At 47.1% G+C, this 20074-nt stretch overlaps 2 protein-coding genes across 2 annotated transcripts in view; both read right to left on the bottom strand.

The window, feature by feature from the left end:
* Nucleotides 1-20074, bottom strand: part of LOC307199067 (uncharacterized protein) — a 116509-nt gene that overhangs the window by 52966 nt on the left and 43469 nt on the right. Inside the window, exon 3 of the mRNA XM_079946651.1 lies at nucleotides 1178-1681. Within this exon, the coding sequence (XP_079802777.1) occupies nucleotides 1178-1663 (486 nt within the window). The 5' untranslated portion in view covers nucleotides 1664-1681. The remainder of the gene's footprint in view (nucleotides 1-1177; nucleotides 1682-20074) is intronic.
* Nucleotides 12744-19059, bottom strand: LOC307199286 (zinc finger and SCAN domain-containing protein 31-like). Its single transcript, XM_079947095.1, has 4 exons — nucleotides 18594-19059; nucleotides 14001-14639; nucleotides 13733-13814; nucleotides 12744-12855 (listed from the first exon to the last, which is right to left on the bottom strand). The coding sequence occupies exons 2-4, from the start codon at nucleotides 14412-14414 to the stop codon at nucleotides 12851-12853; spliced, it is 501 nt and encodes a 166-aa protein (XP_079803221.1). The 5' UTR covers nucleotides 14415-14639; nucleotides 18594-19059; the 3' UTR covers nucleotides 12744-12850.

Below are 20074 nucleotides of genomic sequence, written 5' to 3'. Positions count from 1 at the left end.
GCCTCAATGTGCAGCTGGTGGGGCTGTTAGGTGAATCCTCACCATTCTGTTGTAAGGTTTTCCAACAGTTTATAAGCCGATTTTAGCATTAAGAGATAAAGATGTAAATTAAACTGAAGCTACTGATAAATAATGCTAGCAACCTTCTGAAGGTGAGGGTCCTTGTTCTCAACACATAAACCTTGATTGACATGCTCAGACATTGTTCAGGGCAGCTTTGACAGAAGTCAAGAGGAGGAGAGGGGATTCCTTTGGGCCGAAAAGCAGTCTGGCTGCCCCACCCCTCTGCCTCTTCCCCACAAGGCTCCTTCGCACTACCTGATTCGGTTCCACAGCCACTGCTTCTGCTCCACCTCCATGGAAAGGCAGATGAGGAGGTCTTGCCAGCATCCTTCTGTCACCTGACAAAGATAAATGGGAAGCCATGAGGGCATGATTCTCTCAGAGGTGAAGCTGTGCATCTCTAGCTACAGGTGGGCCTTAGAAAAAGCCTCACTTGCTGCTTTCATTTGGACATTTGTACCCATTTTGTCGTTTAGCTGTGTAAAAAGACATCTCCCCTCCTTAGGATTCTAGGTCACAAATGTTTTCTCCAAAAAGATGTGAAGAACTCTCAGATCCACAGAATGTGACCAAAGAGAAAAAAAACCTCATTGTTTCCTACCTGGGGGCGTCTCTCTGGTGTCCAACAGAGTCCTCTTTGCCTCAGAGGAATCCAGGCCCATCTCTGCAAATGGATACTTTCCCTGAAAGAGCAAGAAGGATTTGAGAATTAGAAAAAGAATGGCAGATGTAAACACCCTAATGAGAGCCAGTGTGGTGTAGTGATTAAGAGCAACAGACTCGTAATCTGGGGAACCGGGTTCGCGTCTCCGCTCCTCCACCTGCAGCTGCTGGGTGACCTTGGGCCAGTCACACTTCTCTGAAGTCTCTCAGCCCCACTCACCTCACAGAGTGTTTGTTGTGGGGCAGGAAGGGAAAGAAGAATGTTAGCCGCTTTGAGACTCCTTCGGGTAGTGATAAAGCAGGATATCAAATGCAAACTCTTCTAATGGCGTCAGACATCATTCATTGGAAGCTTTCCAAAAAAGGATGGGCAAACTATTACAGTGTTGGGGGATATTCTCCCTCCCCTTTCAGAGCCCCTAGGGAATATCCAGTAGACAGTCTCTCTCACCTGCTGCTCTGCCTGCTTCCTCTCCTCTGCCTGACTCAGGAGGAATCCTTCGGCCAGGGCCACCGCCTGGGAACTGGTCTCCGCTCCACATTCCCTCACCCAGCTCTCCATCTCTGGTGGAAGGATAGCCAGGAACTGCTCCAAGATCACCAGGTCCAGCATCTCAGCTTTCGTGTGCCTTTCTGGCTTCAGCCACTGATGGCAAAGGTGGTAGAGTCGGCTGCAAACCTCTCTGGGTCCATTGTCCTCTTGGTAGCAGAACTGCCTGAACTGCTGGTTCCACACACCTGAGCAGAGGGTATCCTTCTCATTCACGATCTTCTGCATGGAGCTTTCCCAGAATCCTTCACTGCTCTCAGTTTCGATGGCATGGTCTCTTCCTGCTTCAGGGCCAGCTGAGTCTTGCTCATCCATCTGTGTTCTCAGGAAGCCTCCAAGATATCGGAAGGAACCCTTGGTCTTCTGCCAAGTTCTGTCTGTCCTCATGAGAGGGGCTACCAAATCCTACAAAGCAAATACATTGTTCTGTTATAAAATTCATACACTGTCAGGAGAAGAGAAAATGTCCCCTGAGCAAGCATAGCTGCGTCTTGCTAGGAACAAGGCCTGTACTCCCTCACAGCTCAGATTCTTAGCTTTCTTCAAGAAACAAGCAAACAAGCAGGCAAGAAGGAGAAGCAAGCCTCTAGCCCACCTAGAAGGAAATTTACCATGCGAAATGTGGAGGCAACTGAAGGGATTTCTGTGCCAAGAATGAGCCTGGTTGCTCCTGCCTTTCAATAGTTTCAGTCAAAGATTGAAGTCGGAACTGTGATTGACAAATGAGTAATGTGTATGGGGTGGAGTTCATTTCCAGGCTCAATTCAAGGTGCTCACATGAGGGATTCACTTAGGCCCCCAAATATCTGACAAACTGTCTCATTCTCTACAGACCATCTTGGATGTTCAGGTTGGCAGAGGAGGTCCTCCTGGTAGTTTCATCACCACCCTCAGAGTTTTGGGTGGGGATGACCCAAGAGTGGGCATCTTGGTGGCAGTTCCTCAGTGAGGGAATTCCCTCCCAAGAGAGGCCAGTCGGGCACCTTCCCCTCTTTACCACCATATCTGACTGCTGAGACGTGTGTTTTTAATACTGAATACGGTTGCAACCAGCCCTGGGTTATAAATGTAGTTTTAGTAATAAGAGTAATAAAAATAACCACTGGAACAATAAAAAAATAAAGTGTGGGGGGAGGAAAATAAAAGCGCAAGAAAACACCCACTCACCCCATCAGCAATTGGCTCAGTGTGGTTGATCTAAATTGAAATTATCTTCACTTTGAACGCCGCTCCCAAATTCAACCAAAGACCAACATTTTTTTAAAATTTCATTGGTAACATAGGGAGAAATATGACAATTACTCTTAATTAACCACAAAGGCTTCTGACATTGCAGAGGATTGGACTACATGATCCTCAGGACCCCTTCCAACTGATTCTATGGCTTCCTCCACAGTATGCCTGGGATACTGTAATAGCCCTCCCCTCCCTCTTACTATATAGAAGGGTCTGGTGACTTCTGTTTCAGTGTATCTGAAGAAGTGTGCATGCACACGAAAGCTCATACCCAGAACAAACTTAGTTGGTTTCTAAGGTGCTACTGGAAGGAATTTTATTATTATTATTATTATTATTATTATTATTATTTTGTTTCGACTATGGCAGACCAACACGGCTACCTACCTGTTACCTGGGAGCCATAGTTATGGATGCTGACAGTTGCTAGGAGACACCCCCCTCCCCAGAGTGGTTTAACAATCCACCCTCCTTGCCAGGGAACTCAGATAATTGTCCCTTGGGCAAAGGGGGCTGGTGGAAGAGGGGGGCGCTGCCTGTTTCACCCCCAGCTGAGCTTTGCTTCCTTTCCTTGGATAGTGAGGCCCCCCAAGGGCGCACACGGGTTAGCCAGGAGTCTGGATTGCATCAGGACGAACTCAGCATCAGAACAGAAGATGAGTTCCACAGGATCAGGCCAAAGGGCCCACTGTGGGCGGCAGAGCAGACCCACCCTGGCTCCCCTATCCTCCTCTACAAATTTGCCTCTTCCTCCTCCTTTTAAAGCCATCCAGGTTGGTGACTTTGCCTGCCTCCTGCAGGAGGGAGTTCCCAAGGTTTAACTCTGCAGCGCAGGAAGAAGCGCTTTATTTCTCTGCCCTCCACCTTCCAACATCCCTTCTTTCTTCACTGCACGGATCAGGTTTTCATTTTCACTGTGTATTTAATGTCCGAATGTTTCCGCCTGGCTACCACCTCTGGTAATAAGTGTGGCCTGAGCATCAATGTGAATTGGGTTTATCTGCATGACTTTTCCCCCGACCCAAAGACCAGAACCCTCTCCCCCACCCCCACCCCCACCCCCCGCGCCCAAAGTGGAGGAGCAGAGTTGCAGACCAGGCACTCTCCTTGGCTTTGCAGAGAGGAAGGGCTGGAGGGGGACCCTCTGCTCCCTGATTTGGTGGGTCCTCCATGCATGAGCCGAACAGACCCACCCCCTGCAGCCCTGGGACCCCCCCTTCTCCCCAATGCACCACAGGGGGAAGAGAGGGGAGACTCACCAGGTCCCCCGAGGGGCCACCAAGGCAGCATTTGCAGAGGGAGATCAAAGCCACCCCTCTCCCTATGCAAGCGGGGGGGGCTGGAGGGAGGGGGCTTAGCTCTGGGGGGGACCTGCCCCCTCCTTGATTTCCTCTCCTCTCTAGGAATCCAGCTCCGCTCCTTTTAACCCTTGCAAAGCCCTCGCCCCGCCCCTCTGGAAAGCAGGAATCCCGAAGGAGCCCCGGGCATCGCGCGCAGCCAGAGGAGGGGCTTCATTTTTTGGGGAGGGGGCCGTCCTGGCTGAGCTCCGAGCTGCCCCCTCCCCTGGCCAGGAACGGGAGGAGCAGCTGGCAGGGAAAAGGCTCTGCAAGAAGCAGGAGTCGCCTTCCTAGAATCCAAAATGCCAGAGACACCTGGCTGCGAAACCTCTTCGGGCTCCTCGGGAAGGGACCCCCAGGGGTCATCTAGTCCAACCCCCTCGTGCAAGGAGCATCCCCTGCAGACGCCCCCCCCCCGTGCCTCTGCTTACTAACCTCCAGGGGAGGAGAGCCCACCACCGCCAGGCTCAGAGAAATAGGAGAGCTGGGACCCCGCAAGGCCATCTAGTCCAGCCCCCGGCCCGGCCAGGCCCTCGCTCGCCCCCCCCGCCCCTCTCTGTTTCTCAAGCGCCGGAGGCGGAACCTTCGCGCGCGGGCCCTGCCGCCAGGGGGACGCCTTTCCTGAGGACGCGGAGCGCCTTCCGCCTCCGCCTGGCTCTGCCTCTCGTGTCATGGCGGCGGCCCCTCAGTGTAAAACACTGGGGATTGCGGGGAGAATAGAGCAGCTTCAAGCAGGTGCTCTATAGCAGAAGCGGTTTGTTAAGCCTCCTCTTTGGGGCCCCCCAATAAATTAAAGGAACAAATAACCTGGATGTACATTTCCAAACTATAAGATAAAAAACAAATAAAATAAAACCTACATACAGCAACTGTGTTTTGTGTTGTGTCGGCTCCTAATTGTTATGTGCAAATGGCTTCAGATACACCTTCGTCTTCTTTGGCGATCACTCGTAGCCGAGTAAGATTGTCCTCCATAAACACGGTTTTAACAATGAGTCCGTGACTGTGGAGACCATATAGCAGATCAACACAAAAAACAGCAACAATTTGTTGTTGGCAAAAGGACAGCTGGACATAGAAATTACCTTCAGCAGCTTAAAGGTAAAGGGACCCCGCATACAGCTTCCGGGTCGTGTGGCCACCATGACTAAGCCATTTCTGGCGAACCAGAGCAGCGCATGGAAACGCCGTTTACCTTCCCGCCAGAGCGGTACCTAGTTATCTACTTGCACTTTGACGTGCTTTCGAACTGCTAGGTTGGCAGGAGCTGGGACCGAGCAATGGGAGCTCACCCCGTCGTGAGGATTCGAACCACCAACCTTCTGATCGGCAAGTCCTAGGCTCTGTAGTTTAACCCACAGCGCCACCTGCGTCCCTTCAGTAGCTTAGGGCCTCATCAAACCTGAATCCAGCCCTCCTCTTAACACTAGTTGTACAATTCCTGTCTCCCTGGAAGTAAGCCCCACTAAGGGCAAGAGGTCTTAAATGTTTGAGGATTGAGGATTGGAACCTAAAGCACGTTGCAGAACAGCAGTGGGCTTTTCAAGAGTGGAAAGCCCTCCTTTGGGGCAACAGATTCTTCATCCTTGAAGAAGACAGGACAAAGTTGTTCACACAATATGCAAAAGTCGTACCTTGCCATGATGATGATGATGATTCGGGGAAGTTTTTAATGTGTGACATTTTAATGTATTTTTAATCTTTGTTGGAAGCCACCCAGAGTGGCTGGGGAAACCCAGCCAGATGGGTGGGGTATAAATAAATTATTATTATTATTATTATTATTATTATCATCATCATTATCATTGGCATCTTGATCAATGGTTGAGTTTACATCACAGTCCTAAGCATTTCTACCCAGAAGCAAATTCCTCTGAGCAATGGGACCGAGTGTAGAATAACAGTTTTGGATTGCAGCCTTAAACTGCTCTAAATATACCTGGATGGGGTCTGAGCCAACCATGCCAAAATAGAGGCCTGTCTTGGATGAGATCTGTCTCTGTTACTGGATCTGGCAGGTTTGCCTCCTTTTATCACGGATATCTCTGACTGTGGGGCAAATGTATCGTGTGGAGCAGAGTTGGCTCCTCTGTTTGCACTACTCCCTCTGTGCACTCTCAGTCTGTTTTGCAGTTCATGGAGGCTGTTTCTACTGTACTAATAGCTGCTTCTGTCCCAATGATCAAGCCCTGGAGCAGGGTTTCCCAGCTGTTTTTGTACTACAATTCCCATCAGCCTCTGGGGATGATGGGAGTTGTAGTCCAAAACCAGCTGGAGACCCAAGTTTGAGAAACGCTGCACTACAGCAAAGGGTCAATACAAATACAGTAGAATATACAACTGAAATGTTACATTTGTTTTACTACTAATACTGTATTTGAGATACTAATGAGGTCTTGTTTTATTTCGGCTTGGGTCATGAACCATTAGATCTGCTTTTTTATAGTAGCATCACTGGGCAGCTGTCAACATGGATGAATGGCAAAGTGCAGTCCCAATTGGTTCGGTCCATAAAAGCCTCACCTACCACAATCCTCACCACCTCGGCTCCAGTTTTGCTTCACTGTTAAGTGATGTATTTTAGTGTCAATATCTGCACGTTCTTTTTCTTCCAATAGTCAAAGACCAATGTCTGTTGCGACAAAGCCTCCTTCGAATGTGTCTATGTACCTGAGCTTCACAGCCTCACCTACCTCACAGGGTTATTGTCAGATTAAATGAGGAGGGGGAGAGCCATGTGGCACCACCTCAAGCTCCTTAGAGAAAAAAGTGGTACATTAATGCAATAAATGAATTTCAATAGGGACAAATGTCAGGTTCTGCACTTGGGCAGGAAGAATCAGCTGTACCAGTATAAGACAGGGGAAATCTGCCTTGGCAACAGTACATGTGAAAAGGATCTAGGGGTCTTAGCAGACCAGAAGCTGAACATGAGTCCACAATGTGATTTCTTGGATACTCGAAGCCCCTTAACATTAAGAGTAACATATCTTCATACTTCAAAATAGTTTTAGCCCATTTATTTTTTGTTGAATATTCATTAATTTGTATCCAGTTCCATATCTTCCGAACCCATTCCTGTAGGCCATGATGTATCATACTAATTTAGAAATACCATTCCTTTGAGTTCTGCTTCTTCCATTCCACTTGGTGTGTCCAAAACAGTAATTCATGGGGTTTGTTCCATGAATTGGTGATTCTCCCTGTTCAGATTTGCCTCAACACTGCCCCCCATGCCTGCGCCCCCTTCCCACTTGAGCCAAGGTGCAAAGCTCTGACCTGAGTCTTTACTGGGTTTTTCACCAAACACCCCCTTGATTCTGTCTGTCATCACAGAGAACTCTTATCTGAACACTTCGCCCCTAACATAGCAAAGGAGGAGGTGTGCAATGGAATGAAACTCATAGATGATAGATAGATAGATAGATAGATAGATAGATAGATAGATAGATAACAAGGGTTCCCAGGTAACTTTGTGTACATAAATGCATGTTTTCAAATGTTCCTGTTTCTTTCTTTTTTAATAGTTTCTTTATTTATTTTATTACATTTGTACACCGCCCTTAACCCGCAGATCTCAGGGCGATACACAACATAAATATACAATATAAAAACACCAAGTGCATGATGATAAAAACAAGAACAGGAAACAAATCACGAACCCCCACCTCTTCCCCCAACTATAACAAGGGGTAAAGGGACCCCTGACAGTCGCAGACGACTCTGGGGTTGCTGCACTCATCTCGCTCTATAGGCCGAGGGAGCCGGCGTTTGTCCGCAGACAGTTTTTCCGGTTCACGTGGCCAGCATGACTAAGCTGCATCTGGCGAACCAGAGCAGTGCATGGAAACGCCGTTTACCTTCCCGCTGGAGCGGTACCTATTTATCTACTTGCACTTTGACGTGCTTTCGAACTGCTAGGTTGGCAGGAGCAGGGACTGAGCAACGGGAGCTCACCCCGTCGCGGGGATTCAAACTGCCGACCTTCTGATCGGCAAGTCCTAGGCTCTGTGGTTTAGACCACAGTGCCACCCGCATCCCTAACAAGGGGTATTATAAAGCTGTTCCTTTACTGCTAATCTACCCAATGCAACACTGCTTCAAAACAACCCCTACTTTCACTCTCCACCTGTCTCTACTGAAGCGACTATAGACCATCTCAGGAGAGCTGCTCCCTGCCTTGCAGGCCTTTTCCCACCTGGCCTGGGAGGACTGATGGACTGACTCCAGCTGCAATGGCTGAGCCTGTTGAACAGTCTCTGGGGCTTAGGGGCTTAGGGGTTGTCGCTGTCGAGTTTTTTGTATCTTTATTATCTTTATTATTTTACTATTTATTGAATTTAGATACCACCCTATACCTGGAGGTCTCAGGGCAGTTCACAGAAAAAGATCACAGTATATAAAATAAAAATAAAAGCAATAATCTAATAATACTCCCCCCAAAAGAGCTACATTTTAAAAGGGTATTGGATGTTAACCAAAGGCCTGGTTAAAAAGGACGGCTTTTGCCTGGCACCTAAAGGTGTATAATGAAGGTACCAGGCAAACTTCCCTGGGGAGAGCATTCCACAGACGGGGAGCCACTGCAGAGAAGGCCCCGTTCTCGTGCTGCCACCCTCCAGACCTCTTGAGGAGGAGGCACACAAAGAAGGGATTCAGAAGATGATCTCAGGGTCTGGGTGGGTTCATATGGAAAAAGTCAGTCCTTGAGGTATTCTGGTCCTGAGCCATTTAAGGCTTTATAGGTCAAAACTAACACTTCGAATTGGGCCCGGAAACTAATCGGTAGCCAGTGCAGTCGGACCAGGATGGGTGTAATATGCTCAAACCGTCTTGCTCCGGTGAGCAACCTGGCTGCTGAATTCTGCACCAGCTGAAGTTTCTGAACCGAATCTTTATCTTAGATCTTGTTGTGATTTATGTGAAAACTGCTCAGTTTGGTGCTTTCAAGCTCGGAGCCAATAATCTCCCACTTTAGCGTTCCTACCCCCCCTCCCACTCCCTAACTAAAATTTCCTTAAAACCACCATTCTACTTACTTACCACTATTACATTAATTACTTTGATACAGGTGTATACAACTTTAAATACAAAACACCAGAACACTACACACAAACATTAAGGAGATGCACAAGCATGCAAATTTTCCAAGAGTGTTACTAGAGAGCAAGTGATTAGGTATAGTGATAAGGGCTTCAGGAACCCTGGGAGACTTGGGTTCAAATCCCAATTTGGCCATGAAGCTGAATAAATGGATTTCAAATAGGACAAATGTCAGGTTCTGCAGTTAGGCAAGAAGAACCAGTTGCACAAATATAAGGTGGAGTCTCCTGGCTTGCCACAAGCTGATCATGAGACAACAAAGTGATGCAGCAGCAAATTCACTTAATGCTATTCCAGGCTGCAGCAACAGATGTCTAGTGTCCCGATCAAGGGAAGGAATAGTACCACTCTATTCTGCCTTCCTCAGACCACACCTGGAATCCTTTGTTCAGTTCTGGGCACCACAATTTAAGAACGATATTGACAAGTTGGAATGTGTTCTGAGGAGAGCAACCAAGATGATCAAGGGTCTGGAAACCAAGCTTGATGAGGAACAGTAACGGTATTTGGGTATGTACTGAAAAAGAGAAGAGATGATAGGCATCCTCAAATATCTAAAAAGCTATCACATAGAAGATGGAGCAAACTTGTTTTCTCCTGCTCTGGAAGGTCGGACATGTACCAATGGATTCAGGTTACAAGAAAGCAGATTCCAACTAAAAATGAGGAAAAACGTTCTGACAGTAAGAGGTGAATTGGACCAGATAGCACTGGGTCTCTTCCAACTCTACAATCCTTTGATTCTACCCGATGTGAGTTCTTTGATGGGAAATGAGATGGGTTCTCTGACTGAACCTCTTTCCGCATTTCAAGCACTGATAGGGTTTCTCCCCTGTATGAGTTCTTTCATGGGAAGTGAGATGGGCACTCTGACTGAATCTTTTCCCACATTTCAAGCACTGATAGGGTTTCTCCCCTGTGTGAATTCTTTGATGGGAAGTGAGACTTTCTTTCCGACCGAAGCCCTTTCCACATTCCAAACACTGATACGGTTTTACCTCACTGTGAATATATTTATGTCGACGGAAGTTTGTGATTGTATTAAAGCTCTTTCCACATTCCAGACACTGATATGGTACCTCCCCTGTATGAATAATTTGATGGGAAATGAGGCTTAATTTTTGGGTGAAGCTCTTTCCACATTCCAAGCACTGATAGGGTTTCTCCCTGCTGTGAATACTTTGATGTGAAGAGAGACTTTCCTTCTGATCAAACATCTCTGAACTCTCCAAATATTGATATGGCTTCTCCACTGTGTGGATTTGGTTGTGGTCTCCCTTAAGATTAGAACCCGCAATGAAGCTCTTTCCATATTCCAAACACTGAAATGGTTTCTCCCCAATATGAAATATTTTGTGGGAAGAGAGTTTGGCACTATGACTGAAGCTCTTCCCACAATCCAAGCACTGATAGAGTTTCTCCCCTGTATGAATTCTTTGATGGCCCTTGAGATGGGAACTCTGACTGAAACTTTTTCCACATTCTGAGCAGAGATACGGTTTCTCCCCTGTATGAATTCTTTCATGGGATGTGAGATGGGCTCTCTTACTGAAGCTCTTTCCACATTCTGAGCAGAGATAAGGTTTCTCCCCAGTATGAATACTTTGATGGACCGTGAGACCAGGCCTGTGACTGAAGCACTTTCCACATTCCAAGCACTGATATGGTTTCTCCCCTGTATGAATTCTTTGATGGACGGTGAGGCTGGAACTCGCATTGAAGCTCTTTCCACATTCCAAGCACTCATAGGGTTTCTCTCCTGTATGGATTCTTTGATGGGAAATGAGATTGGCTGTCCGACTGAACTTCTTTCCACATTCTATGCACTGAAAGGGTTTCTCCCCAGTATGAAATCTTTGGTGGGAAGTTAGATTTGCACTCTGACTGAACCTTTTCCCACATTGCAAGCACTGATACGGTTTCTCTCCTGTATGAAATCTTTGGTGGGAAGTGAGATGGGTGCTCCGACTGAAACGCTTTCCACATTCCAAGCACTGATATGGTTTCTCCCCAGTATGAATAATCTGGTGGCCCTTGAGGTGGGCACGCTGCCCAAAACTTTTTCCACATTCCAAGCACTGATATGGTTTATTCCCAATGGGAATGTTTTGAAGGGGAGTGGAATGGGAGCTTTGAAAGAAGCTCTCCCAGCAATCTGAATATATATATGGATTTTCCACTATTTGGATTTCGTCATGCTCTTCCTCGTTTTTAATTAGCAATTCATCACCACCTGCAACAAAGGGAGAAATTGATTAGATATTCTCAGGAAAAAATGCAGTCCTAAACTATTGAACAATGCTCATGAACGCTTGTGATAGAGGAAGAACTGAAGGTCTTACCCCAGGGTTCACTGCTGTTGACTGGCAATACATATTTATTGATTTTGCTTGGCCTAGTCATATAATTTGTGCGATTTCAAATGTCAGTAATCTCGTTGGTCAACCAAAAATGTGGGAAGCATAAACCAAAACAAAAAATGTGACAGAATCTACTTCAAGTTCCCTAACAACTCTGAAGCCTACATTTAAAAGCGCAGGGCAGTTCAGGCCAGCCTATTTAGAGTTCAAGAAGACAGATAATTCAAGGGTAGCTGTGGGGGTGTCAGAATCACATAAAGATATGTACAGTGGAGGCTCGGGTTGTGAACGTGATCCGTGCGGGTTGAGATTTGGCGCTTCTGTGTAAAGCACGATTTAGCACTTCTGCGCATGCGCAACCTCCAAAACCCGGAAGTAACCCATTCTGGTACTTCCACGTTTCGGCGGTCCGTAACCCCAAAAAATGCAACCTGAAGTGGCTGTATCCCGAGGTATGACTGTATCGCATTTCAAAACAGATATTATGGTCAAATGGGCAGTCTTACTGAGAGAGTCCAGGATCCCACGATTCTCCTCCATGACTTCATTATGCAGAGCTCTCTGGTCAGGATCCAGCAGGGCCCACTCCTCATCCGTGAAATAAACAGCTATATCTTCAAAGCACACTGGACCCTAAAAGAGGAAGAAAAATGTCTTGCTGTCAGACAGCATGAAGATTATCTTCCACATGTCGTTCTGCTGTTTTCTGCCTGTTAACTGATATGTAGTTTTAATGGGATTGTTTTGCTGTACATTTTAACTATGGATGCTTATTTGAACGTCTTAATGGAATTCTCTTATTGTATATTTTAACGACGGGTATTAAACTTGGGGTAAATGGGTAGAACTCCATGCGGGGTTCCTCAAAGCATTCTGTCTGTGCAAGTTTGCCAAACGGAGGGGTCTCCTCTTTGCTCTCCCTGTGCCCTTTTCTGGGCGGGGGAGAACCTTCCCAATGCCCTAAAACCAACTTCAAAGGGCACATGTGGGCACAGGGGAAAGTGGGGGGGAGGCGAGGAAGCTCCATTGTGTAACTGATGGGGCTGCTTAGGTGAATCCTGGCCACGGTTTCGTATGGTTTGTCAACTGCTTAGAAGCTTTTTTAGCATTAAATGATAAACTTATAAATAAAACTGAAGCTACTGATAAATAACACTAGCAACGTTCATAAGGCTAGTGAACACGAGGTGGTTGTTCATCATTCTCAGCACATAAACCTCCTGGAATGGCATTTTAAGCCTTTGTTAAGGGCAGTTTTGACAGAAGACAAGAGATGAGCCAAAGAGATTCGTTTATGCCCCCTCTCTTGGCCTCCTTCCCCCAAACAATCCTTCTCCCTACCTGGTCTGGTTCCAGAGCTGCTGCTTCCCCTCCACCAGCATAAGAAGATGAATGAGGAAGCCTTGCCAGTATCCTTGTGTCACCTGACAGAGGTAAGTAGGAAGCCATGAGTGAAGCAGGGCATCTCTAACTACAGCTTGGCCATAGAAAAAGCCTCACCTGCTGCATGCACTGGGCTGTTTGTAGCCATTTCGTATTTAAGCTGTGTAAAAATACATAATAATAATAACAATAATAACAATATTAGTAGTATTATTTATACCCTGCCCATCTGACTGGGTTTCCCCAGTCACTCTGGGTTGCTTACAGTATATTTAAAACATAATAAAGCACCAAACATTACAAACTTCCTGATACAAGGCTGCCTTCGGATGTCTTCTAAAAGCTGTATAGTTCGTTATCTCCTTGACATCTAAACAGAGGGTGTTCCACAGGGAGGGTGCCACTACTGAGAAGGCCCTCCCTGGTTCCCTATTGCTTCACTTCTTGCAGGGAGGGAACAGCTAGAAGATCCTTGGAGGAGGAGCTCAGTGTCCAAGCTAAGTGATGGGGGTGAAGAGGCCGTTTAGGGCTTTAAAGGTCAGCACCAACACTTTGAATTGTGCTCGGAAACATACTGGGAGCCAGTGTAGGTCTCAGGACCGGTGTTATGTGGTCTTGGCAGCCACTCCCAGTCACCAGTCTAGCTGCCACATTCTGGATTAATTGTATTTTCCAGGTCACCTTCAAAGGTAGCCTCATGTAGTGTGAATTGCAGTAGTCCAAGTGGGAGATAACCAGAGCATGCACCACTCTGGCAAGACAGTCTGTGGGCAGGTAGGGTCTCATCCTGCGTATCAGATGGAGCTGGTAGACAGCTGGACTGGACACAGAATTGACCTGTGCCTCCATGGACAGCAGTGAGTCCAAAATGACTCCCAGGCTGTGCACCTGGTCCTTCAGAGGCACAGTTACCCCATTCAGGACCACACCTGCCCACCCCGTCCCCCCAAAACAGTACTTCTGTCTTGTCAGGATTCAACCTCAATCTGTTAGCTGCCATCCATCCTCCAGCTGCCTCCAGACATATTCCAACTTACCCAGTGGCCTCTCTCTGGTGTCCAATGGGGTCCTCTCTGCCTCAGAAGAATCTAAGGCCATTTCTGAAAATGGATCCTTTCCCTGAAAGAGCAAAGTTTAAAAACAGAGAATGGGGAGAATTAGAAAAAAGGCAGATGTAAACCCTAACCCTAAACTTAAACTTCCTTGAATGCTTTCTAAAAAGATGAGCCACTATTAGAAAATTAGGGGGCACTCTCCCTCCTGTTCAGATCCCCTTGGGATTATCCAGAGAAAAGTCTCTCTCACCTGCTGCTCTGCCTGCTTCCTCTCCTCTGCCTGACTCAGGAGGAATCCTTCGGCCAGGGCCACCGCCTGGGAACTGGTCTCTGCTCCACATTCCCGCACCCAGCTCTCCATCTCCAGAGGAAGGACAGCCAGGAACTGCTCCAAGACCACCAGGTCCAGCATCTCAGCTTTGGTGTGCCTTTCTGGCTTCAGCCACTGATGACAAAGGTGGTGGAGTTGGCTGCAAACTTCTCGGGGTCCTTCAGTCTCCTGGTGGCACAACTGCCTCAACTGCTGGTTCTTCATATCAGAGTGGAGGGTGTCCTCCTCACCCAGGATCTTCTGTATGGAGCTTTCCCATAATCCCCCACTGCTCCCAGTTTGGATGACATGGCCTCTTCCTGCTTCAGGGCCAGCTGAGTATTGCTCATCCATCTGGGCTCTCAGGAATCCCTCAAGAGATTGGAAGGAATCCTTTGGTCTTCTGCCAAGTTCTCTCTGTCCTAAGTAGAGCTGCTAGCAAATTCTACAAAAGGAAATACATTGTACCATAATAAAATTCATACACGGTTTGGAGAACAAATAGGTTCCCTGAAGAAGAATGGAGGAGTCTTGCTCGGAAACAGGCTGGACTCCACATCCCAGACTCTGTGCTTTCACCTACAAAAAAAAGGGAAGATGTAAGAGTTTCTACCTCTTGGAAGGAAAGTTACTATGCAAAATGTGCAGGTAACAGAAGGGATTTCTGTCAAATGAATCAGCCTACTTGTGCCTTCTTTTCAGCGTTATCAATGAATGAATGGCGTCAAACTGAGATTGGCAAGCGAGTAATTTATATGGGGTGCAATTTTGACGTGAGGCTCAATTCAGGTTGCTCACATGAAGGATTCACTATCCTTCACTAGTGACCCTCTTGGGGGGAGGGTGGCAGAGGGGTCCCTCTTGGTTGTTTCAAACCCCCCCCCCTGAGTTTGGAGTGTGGTGTGGCCCAAGACAGAGCATCCTGGGGGCGGTTCTCAGGTTGGGAAATTCCCTCCCCAGAGGGAAGAGTCTGGCTCCTTCCCCTCTTCACCAAGGCCTCTGACACCTGAGACAATCCAGACTCAACCTATTCCTGTGGCTGTCATTTGTTTTAACTCTTTTTAAGATGGAATTTTACCACTGATGTAACTTGTCCTGGGTAATAAATGGAGCAGAGGAACAGGCAAACCTCCCAGGCACACAGAACCAGGAACATGTTCAGTGTCAAGAACCAAGGAAGCAGCATGAAAATGTCAAGGAAAGAGGCGGAATAGGGCAGGGCAGGAATGGGGCGAACTACGGGGGGGGGGCTGCTTGTCATAATAATGACAAGCTTTACAACAATAACATAAAGCCTCAAGCATGGGGGGGGGGAGAAGCCTCAAGATACACATAGAATCTCAAGAAAGTGGGAGAGCTTGTTGGAATCGGAAATGTTCTCCCTCTGAGATTTTGGCAAAACAAAGCGCACAAACATTACAGCATCATGAGAGAGAGAAAAATTATATAATGTTTATTGTTTTTCTATTTTACATTTTAGAATATTAATCTGAACAACCTTAAAATATCAGTGACTTCCCTTCTTCTCCTTCCATGGTTCAAATTGCAAAACATAAATCCCCACATATCTTATATAAACTAAACCATTCAGTATTTCATTATTACATCCCTCAGAACTCATTTACACTGTTGAATTTATCTTAATGCTGCCAGCGTTTTCAAGTTTACACATTCCCCCCCCCATATATTCCAGTCTTTTCTAAATGTCTATTCTTCTTGTTCTCTTATTCTATAAGTCTGCAAGCTGCGCATATTCTGTCAACTTGAGTTGCCATTCTTCTTTGGTTGGGACGTCACTAGTTTTCCATTTTGGGGCTAACGAAATACGGGTGGCAATAAATAACATTTTTTGACACCTGGGAATTTCCATCTGAATTATCCCAACAAAAAGGACTCTGGGGTGTTTTTTTTGGGGGGGGAAAGTACTTTTAAACATTTTTTCAATTCATTATAAATTATTTCCCAATACTCTTTTACTTTTTTACAAGACCACCACATATGATGGAACGTACCCTCAGCCTCATTAGATCTCCATCACTTAGCTGATTCAGTCTTGTACATCTTAGCAAGTCTACACAGAGTTAGATACCATCTGTGAATCATTTTCAGGTAGTTTTCTTTCAAGGAATAACATGCTGTGAACTTCAGATCGCTCTTCCATAGTTTTCCCCAGAGATTCAAATCTATATTATGTCCTAGATCTATTGCCCAGTGTGTCATGGAAGCTTTAACAAGCTCGTCTTTTGTTTCCCAATCTAATAACAGATTGTACATTTTAGGTAAGAGTTTTTCTTCATTTTGTAAAAGTTATTTTTCAAAGCGTGAGCTTTGGTCCAAAAAACATTCTTTCCTGTCTGTTCTAAACATTTCATGTAACTGATGATACTGTAGCCAATCTGTCACATGGCTCCTTACACTTTCCACTTTCCCCCTCTGTAAAATACAGCAATTCCCTGTAAGTTGCCCATTGTCTGTCCATATTAATTCTCTTTCTTGTAATAGCCTCAGTAGGAGAGAGCCATAAAGGTGTTTTCCTTTCCAGCAGATTTTTATATTTCTCCCTAACTCTGTACCGATTCTTCCTAAGGATATACCGTAGTTAATAAAACTTCTATAAATTTTTGCCTTCCCATATCAAGACATGCAGGCCAGCTGAATTTTAAGTCATGACCTTCTAAATCCAGGATGTCTGCCTCCAGAAACACCATTTGGCTCAGTGTGGTTGATCTGCACCTTACATTGTTTTATTGGTAACGTAAGAGAAAAAAACAACTCTGCCTCACTCTTGACCTAAGCACAACTAACTCCAAGGGCTCCTGACTAGGCGTTTGGCCAGGAAATGTGAACTGTGACCTGTGAACTCTGCTCTCTCCTCTTTCCCCCTTTTCTGGTTTTGATTAAACCAATTCATGAACCAAGAACTCATACACTAATAATGATCCAGGTGTTGTAGACATTCCCATGAACTTATTGTGCGGTTTTTGTGTTGCACAGATGACAAGAGAACACTCGGTCTATTTATTTTTTCGTATCCTTTATTCCTCCTGTGATCCTTGTTTATAAAACCCAATAAACCAGAATTCCAAAAAGGAAGGAAAAAGACAACACACTCTCCCAGGTCCCCACCTGCTCTGCATCTGCAAAGCAGGATCAACCCACTTGAGATTCCTAAGAATCCTGGGATCTGTGCTTTCTTAAGGAGGCTGAGAGCTGCTAGGAGACACCCTCCAAGTGCGCTTTAACAATCTGCCCTGTGTGCCAGGGAATTCAGGGAACTATAGCTGATGGGGAGAGGGTCTTCTAGCAGCTACAGCAGTGGGGGGGCTGCCTCATTCACCCCCATCTCAGGTTCCTTTCCTCTCCTGCCTTGGATTCCTTGGATGGGGAGACCTCTAGGGCTTCTGAGCAGGGCTTTCTGTTCAGCCTCCAAAGATCCTGGGGAAACCTGAAAGGCTGCATGTGTCAAAGACTGGAGAAGATGAATGGGTGGTGGGGAAAGCTTTCCTTCTAACTGAAGGACAACAGAGGGATCAGGCCAATGGGACTTCCTATTGAGTCTCCCCTCCTGTTCTTCCAGGGGCCTCTTCCAGGAAGCCCCCCAGCAAGATCCGAGTGCAAGAGCAACTTTCTCCCTGCCTGTGGTTTTCCAGCAACTGGAGTTCAGAAGCATCTGAAGTGAGGTCCAGCTCCGAGGGCCTTCTGGCGGTTCCCTCGCTGTGAGAAGTGCAGTTACAGGGAACCAGGCAGAGGGCCTTCTCGGTCGTGACGCCCGCCCTGTGGAACGCCCTCCCATCAGGTGTCAAAGAGAACAACTACCTAACTTTTAGAAGACATCTGAAGGCAGCCCTCTTTAGGGAAGCTTTTAATGTTTGATGTATTGCTGTATTTTAATATCTCCTCCTCCATCACTTTGGTAGCAGCAACTAGGAGCAGATGCAGAAAATCTCCACCCTGGTGAAGATGCTTCAAAGCTCACTCTGGGACCTGAGAGGAAAGTGCACAGAACTGCCACCCACATCCCTCCCCTCCTCCCTGCATTGGCCTCCTCCTCCTCTTTGGAAAGCCGTCTGGATTGGTGCCCATCCCATCCTCCAGTGGGAGGGAGTTCCCTCGGTTTAACTCTTTGCCCCATGACGCAGCTCTTTCTTTTGTCTGCCCTCGACTTTCCAACATTGAATGGCAAACGTCAGGCTTTCATTGTTGTTGTTCTGCGTATCTTTTATGCCCGACTGTTTCCTTCTGGCTACAACCCCCGCCGACAAGTGTGACTGATTCACAAATCTGAAATGGGCTTATCTGCATTCCATTATGTTCTCCCCAAAATGGCAGCGTCTTGCCACCGTGGAAGAACAGAGTTGCAGAGCTCCTGCACACTCGCCCCCTCCCTATCTTTGCAGAGAGGAAGCGGGGAGGACCCTCTGCTTCCTGACTTGGGGGGCCCCCCATTGCCCCAGCTGAACAGCGCCCCCCCCCCATGCATCGTTCCCCTGCAGCCCTGGGACCCCCCCGCCCCCGCTTCTCCCCCAGACTCACCAGATCCCGGAATGCGCCACGGAGGCAGCGCTTGCGCCGCAGACAAGACAAAAAGCACCAGCCTCCCTTTGCAGGGACGGGCTTTGCAAGGAGGTGCTTTTGCTCCAAAGGACCTGCCCCCCCCCCGCCTTTATTTCCTCTCCTCTCTAGTAATCCAGCTCGGCTCCGTTTAACTCTTGGCAAGCCGAGGGCACCAAGCTCACCCCTCTTCTTCCTCTCTCCAAAGCAGATCTGTGCATTGCGCACACCCGGAGGAGAGGCTTTGTTCGGAGGGGGGGTCCTGGCTGGCCTCTGAGCTGCCCCCTCCCTTGGCCAGAAACAGAAGGAGCAGCTGGCAGTGGGGGGAATCTGTGCAAGGAGCAGGCAACCCCTTGCTAGAATCCTAGAATAAGAGAGGTGGAGGGAATGGAGCAGGGAAACCCTCTCTGCAATTTGGAACACCAGTTTGCAAACTGTCACCATCGACCAGCTGAGCTTCCGCAAGGAGGGCACCTTCAGCATCATCCTCATCCTCATTTTTAATTTGTATACTGTCTTTCTATCTTACAGTACTCAAGGTGGTTTACAAGCTGAAGAAACAAAAATGTACATCTTATAACAATCTAATGCAAGGCAAAAATGTGATAATAAAACAAAACTTTAAAACAAGCAACCTACATCAAAAAAGGAACATTCAACGATCATTAAAAGGTAAAGGGACCCCTGACCATTAGGTCCAGCCGTGGCTGACTCTGGGGTTGCGGCGCTCATCTTGCTTTATTGGCCGAGGGAGCCGGCGTACAGCCAGCATGTGGCCAGCATGACTAAGCCACTTCTGGCAAACCAGAGCAGCACACGGAAACGCCGTTTACCTTCCCACCAGAGCGGTACCTATTGATCTACTTGCACTTCATGCCTTCAAACTGCTAGGTTGGCAGGAGCAGGGACCAAGCAGGGGATTCGAACTGCCATCCTTCTGATCGGCAAGTCCTAGGCTCTGTGGTTTAACCCACAGCGCCACCCACATCCCTTCAATGATCATTAGAATAGTATAAAATAATAATAATAATAATATCAACATATAAAAGTTAAACAGAAATCCACTCAACAGTTACACTAATTTCTAAACTATAATCAATAAAACAACAGCAAGCCACAGTACATAAAATAATACAAGACACATTGAGAAGCAGAGACTAGAGGGTGGAGCAAGGCAGGTGGAAGGAGGCCTTGCCTGATGAAGTCTCCCCCCTCACCTCTGGGACCTGGCTGGTGTCTCCTTGGAGCAACCTCCTCTCCAGGTGCCCATTGGACTCATACCGATCCCGGACCACGCTGGCCCACAACTGGACAGGTGTGTAAGGATACCTTGAGGTGGTGCGCATGCTGCTTCTCAGCCCAAGTGCTCAGGACAGCTTACGGCAGGGGTTTCCAAACTCCCACCACCAGAAGCCACTTGAAAATTTCTGGCCACTTGATGATTTCATTCAGTTTATTGTAGC

This window comes from Podarcis cretensis, assembly GCF_951804945.1.
Source record: "Podarcis cretensis genome assembly, chromosome: 12".
NCBI lineage: Eukaryota > Metazoa > Chordata > Lepidosauria > Squamata > Lacertidae > Podarcis > Podarcis cretensis.
Note: the sequence above shows the minus strand (reverse complement) of the source record. Positions and strands in the feature narration are given on the sequence as shown.

Coding starts and splice junctions, on each gene's coding strand:
- LOC307199286 (XM_079947095.1), bottom strand. CDS start 14,414: ATGGATGAGCAATACTCAGCTGGCCCTGAAGCAGGAAGAGGCCATGTC. Junction 13,815..14,000: donor GGAAGCAGGCAGAGCAGCAG/GTGAGAGAGACT, acceptor TTGCTCTTTCAG/GGAAAGGATCCATTTTCAGA.